Raw genomic sequence first — 12,571 nt, forward strand, 5'->3', positions numbered from 1 at the left:
TCCAAAAACCCCCCAATATAAAACTTCCTAAAAATACTTAAAATGTTTAGAATCTCAATCTACATAACATATAAGAAGTTACGTGGTGAAAATATTATCAGTACAAAGTTATTCTTATTTTTTGATAGTGGAAATAGAAATTTAACTAGAAAATTCAAGAAATCTCCATATTTTACAAAACTGAGATAAGAATAGTGTGACATATATTTAAACAACATTTGAAATTGGTTTGATGGCTAAAATGACCCGAAGTGGTATCAAAATTAGTTTACGGGTCAGGTTCAAATCGATCCCAACACTAACTCGGTACTATTTGACATGACCAAAACCTGACCTATTTTCGCAGATGGGTCAGAAAATGTAAACCGAACCTAACCCATCAGGTTTTCAGGTTGAACTGACCCAACATGAAACCCTAGTTGAGTATTCACCAGTCCACCTACGGGAGAAATTTTGGCATCTCGACTCTCGCCTGTGGCTATACCGCTATAGGAATACGCAAGGGATATTAATGATGAAATGACTTGACCAGACCGAGTGCGCATTCACCATCTCTATAGGATGGGATGACACCAGAACATACCTTGATTATGGAAGCACACAAACGAGATGATGTTGAGTTTTGAATAACTTAACCAGACACAACGGTAAAGCCAACTGTGAGCCTGCGATAAAGCAATAGCTGACAGTACTGGTCAGGTGGCCATGGGATGATGCAAAAGAGACGACTCGACCAAACATGGTTACAGGATAAGGCCAACAAGCGTGATATTTTCGGGTCACTCCTGGTGGGTTTTGAGTTTCCGGGTAAACCTAATCTTTACACGATTTTACAAATGGGTCAGAATCTAGAAATCGACCCATTTCCCAAATGGGTTGACCCTAAGTTATAATTTTTCGATTGGGTTCTGATCGGGTTTTTGGGTCGTGTCAAATATTGACACTATAGGTGAGGCTCAACACCTGAAGCCATCTGCAAAAAATATTGAAGAAATATTAGCAATATAAATTATAACAAATATTAAATATGAAATAGAAGAACAATAAAATAATTGAAGTATAACAATAATAAAATAACTAAAGTAAATATTACTTTGCTATTAAAAATAAATCATATTGTTAATATAAATCATTGATTCATAATTTATTATCAAAAAGCATTAAATACATTTACCTTTTGTTTACTCATCATTTATTTATTCACTTTCATATGATGAAACATTTTCAAATTCCTCAAAACATTTATCTATATTTAAATCTACTTCCTCTAACTTCAACTCACTCTCATTAGTTATAATTTAATCATTGCCATCACATTCATTGCCACCGAAGTCGTCGAGAGAGAGATACTAAAAAAAAAAAAAGAAACAACTAAAACTTAACAATGCGATCATCCAACATAAAGCATGTGGCTTGTCAAATACTCGAATGTATGAAGATATTCTATCAACAAGTGCTCCAACGTAGTATATTGACATAAACAAGAAATACCAAAAAAGTAATTTCATCATCATTTTTTTTAATACAAACTAAATTTTTTTGAAGGCCATGAATTTTATCGAGGAATGAATATTAGAATTCATTTATTTTTTTTAAATGACCTTTCTTTATTAGATTTAAATGAGAATTTGACCTTTAATAGGACACAATGGAGAAAAAGGATTCATGTAGCCGATCCCACATATGGGATAAAGGCTTGATGTTGTTGTTGTAGTATAGAAAATGTGTTAACTAATTGAACAAAATATGGTAAAGCCTCATAAGAATGATAATATTTGAACCTAAGCCAATTATATACGTATATGGAGGTGAAAGCATAACTAATCAAAACCATGGTTGCTTGGATGCGAAATTTGAGTCAGATTCAAGCAAGTTTTATTTTGAATCTTTCCAAATAATAGAGAAGATAACAACAGACTCAAATTTTATTTTCTCTGTTCATTGTAAGATCTAACCAAATAATAAAGTAACAATCTTGGATTCATAGAATCTCTCTTTTTTTTTTATAAATAATGTCACCAATTATCACATTAATGAGAGGATGGGCGGACTAAAGGGACCGACCTTGAGAAAGCATAAATATTAAAATGTAAATTTAACCATCAAGCAAAAGGAATTTGGCCATCCACCATATTTTTTTTTTTGAAGTTAACTCCACCCTCCTTCTATATGTTCATTTAGATATATTTTAAAATGTGTTGTCCTCTACAATTAATATATTTCCTTTATTATTATATTTTTATTAAAATCTCTTTAAAAAAATTATAGAAGTTTTAGTTGAAATCTTTTAATTTATTTGAAACTTTATTTTAAAGTCTATCAAGTAAATTTTAGCCGAAATTGTATTAAAATGATTGAATTTAAAACTCACTTAAATTAGCTAAAACGAAAATATTTTAAAGAATATCGAGTAAATTTTAGCCCTCGACCCAAATGGCCTTCTTCATTTTCTCATTTGCTCATCTCTCACGACTTGCGACTCATGACCTCTAGCATGACTTTCATTTTCCCTTTCCCTCCTCTCTCGCCCCCAAACGGAGACCGCCCGTGACAGATATTTATGTTTTCTAAGTTCTAAGAGTCATGATATTTGCATTTTTAATTTTGATCTTACATCTCCTCTTGCCTCCAGTAAGGAACGACGACAAACATAACTATTTTAATTTAGGCCCCCCCTGAATAAAATTTCTGGCTCCGCTAGTGCGCTCAACAAAGTTCAACACATAGAAAAATGTAGAATAATCATTCATGGGAATCACAACATGCTAATATTATATGAGTGCAAATTCTGGAAGAAAATCCCTGCATAAAACATGAAGAAGTTTTTTCTTATAAACTAAAACTCAAAACCCAAAGCATCCATATAGCAGCATTTAACTTAAGACCATAACATTTTCTCAGAAGATTTTTTTTTTTTGAAGAATCTAAGACTTAGCTCAATACTCATAGGAGATTCTCTAACCTTTTCACATATATGCTTATTTTGTATCTTGTCTCTATGAGTAAATCCACTCATGAGGCCAACCCATCCCTCCACTAAGTTTGAGGGGAATTTTCTAACACACAATAAACCCAATGCCATATCTCTAGTAAAGCCACACCTCTTATAGAATTTCTCCCATGTTTGAGGGGAACTTTCTATCATATAATAACACAAACACATTCATACATTTTTACCATCCAGCTTGAATTCTACTAATAGTATCCACATCTATTTCACCATGAACTCCTTATCTAGTCTTATCAACAAGAAGAATATCATCAACAAAATGCATACACCATGGTAAAATATCATGCAAATGTCTACCAAGAACATCCATGATCATAGAAAAAATAAATGTTGCATATTAACTTACAAAGGAATTTTGATGTCTGAGGCGGCGACAAAGTGGCATACACAAAGGCGATGGAGGCGGCGTTTGGTTGTAGGCGACAGACACGAGCATGAGCGAAGAAAATGAGGAGTGAAATGAGAAGGAAGATGACAGTGAAAGGCAAATAGGGTCTTTTCCGGCAGAATTTCTGTCAGAAATATTTCATCGAGTTTAAGTAAGCCGGTGAAAAATCTGCCGGAAGATCCACCGATAATTTTCTACACATTTTTCAGCCAGAAGTTATCGCTGCTTTTGTGAAAACTGACAGATTTTCTGGTAGTTTTTTTTTTCAAATTTTTTTTGATGATTTATCCACTGAAAAACCCACTAAGTTACCAGCGGAGAATCCGCTGGTTGCATCACTGCTTCTACCGATGAATATAATTCTTCTAAAAATTCTGTCGGTTACCAAGGTTTTCCTGTAGTGTGGGGCCTTTGGTTTGCAAAATCATTCTTTACAAAAAGTTATCTTCCTAGGAAGGCCAAAGTTTTTACTCTTGCTCGTATCTCTATGTCTACTCATCCAACAATTTAGCTGACTTCAGATATATCTCTCTTTGAAATGTCTTTTGCAAGATTATTTCTTTAATTTTGGCTATTAGAATTAAGAAAATTATGTCTTTCATTATTAGCAGTAATCAAGTGGACTTCATTCATAAAAGAATATCTAATGATAATGTTATCCTCGCTACTAATTTACTGGGCGAATTCAATAAAAAAGCTAGAAGGAAGCACCATTGTGTTAAATTTAATACCAGTAAGTCTTTTGACACTGTCTCCAGATATTTTCTTCTTACAAAAATTGTTCAAAAAGGATTTTCCCCAACCTTCATCTCTTGGATCAAGGCCTACATAAGTGATGCCTACTTCTATATTTACATAGATGGTGGTTTAGAAGGGTTTTTCAAATCTTCTTCAGGTTTGCGACAGGGCGACTCTCTTAGCCCCTACTTGTTTTGTATTGTTATGGATGCCTCATGTTTGAATGATCCCATTTCTTCTAATAGCATTAAGGGATTTTCTCTTGAAGGTTTTCATCTCTCACACCTTCATTATGTTGATGACTTACTAGTGTTTGGTAAAACTTCTATCTAAAATTGTAATGTCTTAAGAGAGGTCTTGAACTCCTTCTCTAGCTTCTAGAGCTTGAATATTAACCATGCTAAAAGCGCACTCATCCTTTTCTCTAACACCCCTTCACCTCAAATCATTTGTGATGCTCTTAATATCTAATCTCATTGCACCAAGTTGACTTACTTGGGGCTCCCTATCTATTCTATGAGAGTTTGTCTCTCTTATTTTTAACCCCTATTACAATCTATTACTAATCATCTTGCCAGTTGGAAGGCAAGATTTCTTTCTTTTGCAAGTTGACTTCAATTTCTGAGATGCAATCTGGAATACCATTGTTTATTGGATTTGTGGTTCAATCTTGCTACAAAAGTTTGGGGAAATACGTGCTAAGTTTCTCCACTTTGGTGATATTAATGTTAGGAAGTTGCATCTTATTTCTTGACATAATACATGCAATCCCAAGAAATTGGGGGTATTGGGGCTTCCTGACTTTAAAGCTCTCCACTTTGCCTACCTTTTCTCTTTCATTAGTTGGTTTTATAACCACCATTGTCCTCTCGCTCACTGGTTTAGAACAAATTATTACTCCCTCGGGAAACCTCTTCCATCAAAACCATATAAATTCTAGACAAGTATTTATACAATTGCTATTAAAGTTGAAAATAAATTCACTTTCACTATTACCCTTCTTGCAATGTTTCATTTCACTGGGATCTTTGGCTCAATGGCACTTGTATTTTTGGATTAGATTTTGGGAGCTATTTTATATCCTTATTCCCACTTAATGCTCTTGTTACTAGCCTCCTTGTTGGGAGCAATTGGAACTTACCTGATACTATAGATAGGTATATTTCTGATGTTATTTTTGATATCCCTATTTCTGATGCTTCTTCTAAGTGTCTCAATTTGGGCAATAGTGAATATGTATTTTTAATACCTATCTCAATGATTATTATTGTTTACATCTTCTGTTGATGGTCAGTGAAATAACATTAACTATGAAAACAGAGAATGAAGAGAGAATAGAGAAGAACAATAAATCTGTTCAGCAACTTGAGTAGCATCACTTCATTTTCTTTATTACAAACGACAGCCATTACAAGAGTTAATATATATCTCATAAATGAGAACAGATCAAAGACTAAAAGTAAATAATCAAGTTAAGCTATTGATATATTCATCAGCGGTTGAGATACTTCAGTGCTTTGCTTTTGCAGTTTGCTAGAGCGGCTCCTCTGTTTGCTGTTGTTGTCTTGAGCCGACAGGATGGAAGTGGAGAGCTTCATGTTATCATGAGTGGTCCCACTTTGTTTAGTTGTCTTAACAGTCCCCCGCAAATAAACCATGCGAGTGCAAAGAGTTAATTTGTTTCGAAGCAGGAGAAATCTGCTGATAGGAAGACTCTTTGTAAAGATATCCGCAGTCTGTTCACTTGTAGAAATGTGATGAAGAGTGATAATCTTTGCCTTGAGACACTCTCTAATATAATGTTGGTCAATGTCAATATGCTTCATTCGGGCATGAAATATTAGATTATTTGAAAGAGATATAGCTGAAACATTATCACAATATAGTAGAGTAGGAGTGTTGCATTGAATTTTAAAATCCTGCAATAGACGACGTAACCAAACAATTTCAGTTGCAGCCGCAATGAGTGCCCGATACTCTGCTTCTGTGGACGAGCGAGCAATAGTTGATTGTTTCTTTGCACTCCAACAAATAAGAGTACGACCAAGAAATACGCAATATCTTGATGTAGACTTCCTGTCTATTTTGTCGCCGGCCCAGTCAGCATCAGCATATGCTGTTAACGTGAAGTTGCCAAGTTGTATAGGTAGCCCGACATATATAGTGCCTTTTAAGTAACAAAGGATTCGTTTCATCATTTGAAAGTGATGATTAAGGGGTTTGTGCATATGTTGACAAACTTGATTCACTGCAAAAGAAAGATCAGGCCATGTTATGGTCAAATACTATAATGAACCTGCAAGGCTACGGTACATATATAGATCCGAGAATGGATTCTCATCAGTTGGAGAGTTTTGTTCTTTAGCAGAAAGTGGTGTTTGCAAGGAATGGAAATCTATCAAGCCTGCTTTGTCTAGCAAAGCATTTGCATAGGAAGTTTGATGTAATAACATATTGGTATCTGACTGATTTACTTGTAAACCCAGAAAAGTGTGTAGATTGCTAAGGATTTTGACCACAAACTGTTGTTGCAAATCATTTAATAATTGTGAAAGAGCTGCTTCATCATTTCCCATTAATAGGATATCATGTAAATAAACAAGCAAGTAAATTGAAGTAGTTTTTGATGTGTAGATGAGTAAAGAAGGATCCGCTTGACTGAAATTAAAACCCCATTGGAGGAGATATTCAGTGAATGTTGAAAACCACTGTCTCGGAGATTGTTTCAAGCCATATATAGCTTTGTTCAACTTGCAAACATAGTCAGGATTTATAGAATCTGTAAAGCCCTTTGGTTGATGCATATAAACATTTTCTTCAATTTTTCCATGTAGAAATGCATTTGACACATCAAGCTGGGTTACGTTCCACTCGTTTGCTATGGCACGGGTAAGAAATACACGAATGATCTAAAACTTTGCTACCAGACTGAAAGTTTCGAAGTAATCAAGACCATATTCTTGGTATTAACCTTGAGCCACAAGTTGTGCTTTGTAACGAGCAATGGTGCCATCATCATTTAGTTTGGTACGAAATAACCACTTGTTGCCTAGCACATTATAAGAGGAATGATGTGGCACAAGTGTCCAAGTGCCTTGTAATTGGAGGGCTTGAAATTCTTCAGACATCGCATTGAGCCAATATGAATATTTAATCGCATCACTATAACTTGTTGGATCATGGAGAGTATTGGTGACATGAAGAAGGTTGAAGATTGAACGTGGTTTGAGATTTCCTGTTTGAGAACGAGTGGTCATATGATGTGGTTTTATTGGAGGTGATGTAATGGACGGGCTGGATGAGCTGGAGAGAGATGTAGAAGTTATACTTGGTGTTGTGAATTTGGAGGAGGTTGATTGAGTTGCTGTAGAAGTTTTGTGAGGAAGATTAGAAGAATGTTGTGTTGATGGAATATGCACAAGCGTCAAAGGTGGAGGATTAGGACTGGGAGGTGTTGTTGAAGTAGTTGTTGTTGGAGAAAAATTCTGAAACGAAAATATTCTTTCTCGAAAGGTAACATTAACAGAATTAGTGACTTTTCCTGTTAGAATATTTAAACAGAGATATCCTTTTGAAGTTGGGGCATACCCAAGAAAGATTGATTGCATAGCTTTAGGAGCTAGTTTGTGAAATTTATGTGGAGGTAGGAGAGGAAAACATAAACAACCAAAAACTTTCAAGAATTTATAGTTTGGCACTCTATTGTAAAGGATATGATATGGTGAACGATAATTGGTAATTGGGGATGGAAGTCTGTTAATTAGATATACTGCTGTGAGAGCAGCATATACCCAAAAATGGTACGGTAAGTTTGCATCAAGAAGAAATGTGCGAGTGGTCTCAATAATATGACGATGCTTACGCTCAGCTAAGCCATTTTGTTGGGGCATGTAAGGACAACTAAATTGTTGTTGAATGCCATGGTTTCTAAGAAAGTGCTGAAAATTTTTATTTGTGTATTCAGTGCTAGAGTCATATCTAAAAACCTGAATGGTTGTTTGAAATTGTTTTTCATCCATTGTTTTAAATTGTTTAAAATGCTGAAATGTTTATGATTTTTGAATCATTGGGAACAACCAGGTATAACGAGAGAAGTCGTCAATAAAAGCAACATAATAACGAAATCCATTCATTGAAGGTATTGGGGAAGGCCCGCATACATCTGAGTGAATAAGTTGAAGAGGTTTCGTTGCATATGAAGTGGAAATATTAAAAGTAGACATATGACATTTGGATTGAGAACATGACATACAATTACTAGACACTGAAGTAATAATTAAAGAGGGATGCATGGCTCGAAGAGTTGCCAAAGTGGTCAAATTTGGATGTCCCTGACGCTTGTGCCATAGAGAAGATGCTGTAGAAGACGCGAGAGGACTAGATGACTTAGTGTATAATGCGGTAGAGATTGGATACAATCCGTCATGGCAGCGACCTTGGAGGAGAGTGGAGTGATTCTTCAAGTCCTTTATTTTAAAGCTGTTAGAATCAAAGAGAACAGAACAATTGTTATTAGAGGTGAGTTATCAAACGGAAAGTAAGTTATGTGTGAGATGAGGAACAAAGTATAGATGCTTAAGTTTAAACTTACAAGTGGGTGTGGGTAAAATTCCTTAACCTGTGGCGGAAATGGGTAGATGTTGACCATTCCCAACAGTTATATGATTTGTGCCATTGTAAGGTTGTGGTGAATAAAGTTGAGAAGAATCAGATGTTAAGTGAGAGCTGGCGCCGGTGTCCAGGTACCATTCAGAATTTGATGAATTTGACATAGCAGATAGAGCAGCATTTTGCTGTGGCTGATATGAAAAATCACCTCTATACCAGCATGATGTAGCAGAGTGACCTCGCCTTTGACGGATTTGGCATTCAACGGAACAGTTTGAAGTTCCATTCGCACGACCAGTATTGCATCCTCTTTTATTATACGGTCTCGATCTGTTATCCGAGTAATGGCCTCGGCCTCGGCCTCGGCCGCGCTATAGATGGATCGGCGGTATCAACCAGCTGAGTTTCCTTTAAAGCATTCGCAGTTAGATTTATTTCCACATTGCACAGCAATGAGTACAGATCATCTAAGCTGAGTGGTTGCAAATTTGTCCGAATGGAGGTTTTGAAAGCATTGTAGGTTGTTGGTAGACCATTGAGAGTGTATAAAATTATATCTTCAGTATCTATGCTGCTACCAACAGCATTGATTGCATCCACTTTGGATTTAACCAGAGAAATATATTGAGTCATTGTCATATATTTCATGGTTAAATGATGAAGTTCATTCTTAAGTTGCAGGATGCGTGAACGGTTCATTGATTGCAACCGTTTGTCAATAGTTACCCATACATAATGAGTGTGTTCTAAGTTTAGAACATAAGGTAACAGAGGAGGAGAAATGACTGAATACAAAGCTGCTGTCAGGTTCTGATCTATAAGTTGCCAAAGTGTAAAATATGCACTAACTGAATGAGATTGATCGGAACTTAGAAGATACTCTGCTGGAGCAGTGGCAGTGCCATCAAGAAAACCAAGGAAACCATTTTCTTGAAAAACTTTGATAACCTGAGCTCGCCAGGTAGAGTGATTATCGGGGGTGAGTTGAGAATGGACAACATGTTTAATGTTGTTCATAAGAAATTTGAGGGAGGAGGGGGTTTGTGTGTCCGTCAGATGATTGTAGGCAGATGCTGCCGCCGAAGAGGAGTTAGACAAAGTAGCCGAAACAGACATTTTGAATGATAAATAACTTACTGTAGCAGCTCTATAAATAAGCAAAGAAAAGAACCTTATGGTAGGATCTCTGATACCATGTTTACATCTTCTGTTGATGGTCAGTGAAATAACATTAACTATGAAAACCTAGAATGAAGAGAGAACATAGAAGAACAATAAATATGTTCACAACTTGAGCAGCACCACTTCATTTTCTTCATTACAAACGAAAGCCATTACAAGAGTTAATATATATCTCATAAATGAGATCAGATCAAAGACTAAAAGTAAATAATCAAGTTAAGCTATTGATGTATCCATCAGCGGTTGAGATACTTCAGTGCTTTGCTTTTGCAGTCTGCTATAGCGGCTGCTCTGTTTTCTGTTGCTGTCTTGAGCCGACATGATGGAAGTGGAGAGCTTCATGTTATCATGAATGGTCCCACTTTGTTTAGTTGTCTAAATAATTATTATAAGGACTCCATTTGCAATTAGTTCAATGTTGTTTGGCATAAACATCATGCTCTTAGGTACTCGGTATTTGCTTGGTTGGCTTTGAAAGGGGGCTTAAAAACTACTGAAGCACTAGGTAGAAGGAATATTCATGTTGATTCTATGTGCTCTCTTTTTAGCGCTAACTTTGAAAATTTTGCTCATTTCCTATTTGTGTGTGATTATTCTTTCTCTATTTTAGCTAATTTTTTTCACATATTGGGAAACTTTCTTTTGCGACCTAACTTGCTTCAGGTTTTTTACTATGTTAATGAGCTATATAGCCAAACTAAGGATTCTAAAAACTTTTATTACCTTATCATTTGCTGCATTTTATATCATGTATAGAAAGTAAAAAATGATAGAAGGTTTAATTCTAATTTTGGGAGCTCCTCTACTATATGTTCCAATATTAAGAAAACATTTTACCTGAAGATTTCAAAGTGGAAATATGTGAATATTCTTAAAGGCTTTCTTAATCCCTAATGCTCAGATAGTTTGCTCTATTTATGTTGCTCTATATATTGTTTTGTTGCTACTTTTCGTTGGTAGGTCATATGTTCTCTTGCTTCTGCTCTCCACGTCATCTGTTGCTTAACGGGTTTTGGTTGTTGTTCCTTTCCTTCATGATGATTTTTTTGGTCTGGTGGAATTTCTAATTCCATGGATGATGATGGTCATCCCTTAATCTCCAGACCTCCTCACCTTGTAAGTCATTCGACAATTAGAGGAGTATGACCATTAAGCTTCTTCATCCTCATGGTTCTTTTAATTTTCCCTGATTCATGGCATCTGTGGGACTCATGAATTTAGGTTTCTCTTTCTTTGCTTTTGTGCTCTCATGTTTTGGCTAATTTGTTGTTATCTATTTATTTCGGTTATAATTTTTCATTAACTTGTGGTTAGTGGGCTTTTTGACTATTTTGGATTGCCGGCACTCACACTATCTTTTCTCTTATTGTGTAATATCTTACAATGTTATGTCATTTCTTGATTAATGAATTAGATAATGCCCCTAATTTTTCCAAAAAAAAAAAAAAAAAACTTTATCCCAAACCCAAGCTCCTTCATTAAAAAATAAAAAAGAAATTTTTTTTTTGGGACATTTAGGCCATTTAAGGCAAACTCACACATACAACGCATACACATGGACTCCAACCTTGAATTTCTTAGTTGGAAGCCTAAACTCTCAAACAATAAACCAAGGAGAGTTGTGTTAAAAAAAAAATTTATATACAGACCATTTTATTTCATACCATTAACCTATCTAACCTTCAAAATTTTAGTACTTCCACGTACTCGAACCTCCTCGTTTCTCGTTTCTATGATCTTCATATTCCATTAGAGTTTGCTTCACCCAGCATCATCTCTCGATCTTGATTTGGCTGTAAGACCCCACCAAACACTTCTAGCAAATCTACTTCTTCAGCCGACATGATGACCATCAGCAGCAGAACGCTCGCGTTTCTCTTCTTCCTCTCGCTCCTTTCTTCTATCTCGCTTGCAGACAATGTTAATGAGGATTTGGAAGATCTCGAACAGCTTCTCTCTATTGACGAGGAGGAGGACAAGGGCGGCGCCGCTCAAGGAAAGCCCTCAGAAGCGGAGCTCCTTAGCCGAGCCCAAAGGATCGTTGTCGAGCTCAACAACGAGAATGTCAAGCGGGTTATCGATGGGAATGAGCTGGTTTTGGTTTTGGGTTATGCTCCCTGGTGTCAGAGGAGTGCTGAGTTAATGCCTAGGTTTGCCGAGGCTGCCACAGCGCTGAAGGAGATGAAAAGTCCGGTTGTAATGGCGAAGCTTGATGCGGAGCGCTATACTAAGGCGGCAAAGCTGCTTGACATCAAGGGATTTCCTACTATTCTTCTCTTTGTAAATGGTAGTGCTAAGCCATACACTGGAGGATTCACAGGGTAAGTCTGTCTTTTTTTACTGTTCATCTTTTCTGTTAGAACTATTGTTGTTGAGTCAAGTCCTCATTTTCTCAATAAAGATTGATGGCGAGGTGGCTCAGTTTCAGGTGTGCGGACCATTTAACTTCCAATGTTGCTAGGTTTTCACAATTTTCTGGTAGAATTCTCTCATCTACATTCTTTTAATTTTAGAATTGGTATATTGAGGAGTAGATCTAGAATGTGAAGAGTGGGCTGCTATTTTTTTTTTTAATTAATATGTATAAATGGTTCCTTCAAGTAGGATATTTTGGTTCCTTTTAATTGTCTTATCCATTGATCGAC

At 36.0% G+C, this 12,571-nt stretch overlaps 1 protein-coding gene across 1 annotated transcript in view; it reads left to right on the forward strand.

Moving 5' to 3' along the window:
* The first annotated feature begins 11,602 nt into the window (after positions 1-11,602).
* The window catches only part of LOC110106848 (protein disulfide isomerase-like 1-5), a 64,519-nt gene continuing 63,550 nt past the window's right edge, over positions 11,603-12,571 (forward strand). The window contains exon 1 of the mRNA XM_020836902.2: positions 11,603-12,247. Within this exon, the coding sequence (XP_020692561.1) occupies positions 11,769-12,247 (479 nt within the window). The 5' untranslated portion in view covers positions 11,603-11,768. The remainder of the gene's footprint in view (positions 12,248-12,571) is intronic.

This window comes from Dendrobium catenatum, unplaced genomic scaffold (assembly GCF_001605985.2).
Source record: "Dendrobium catenatum unplaced genomic scaffold, ASM160598v2 fragScaff_scaffold_133, whole genome shotgun sequence".
NCBI classification, from domain to species: Eukaryota; Viridiplantae; Streptophyta; class Magnoliopsida; order Asparagales; family Orchidaceae; genus Dendrobium; species Dendrobium catenatum.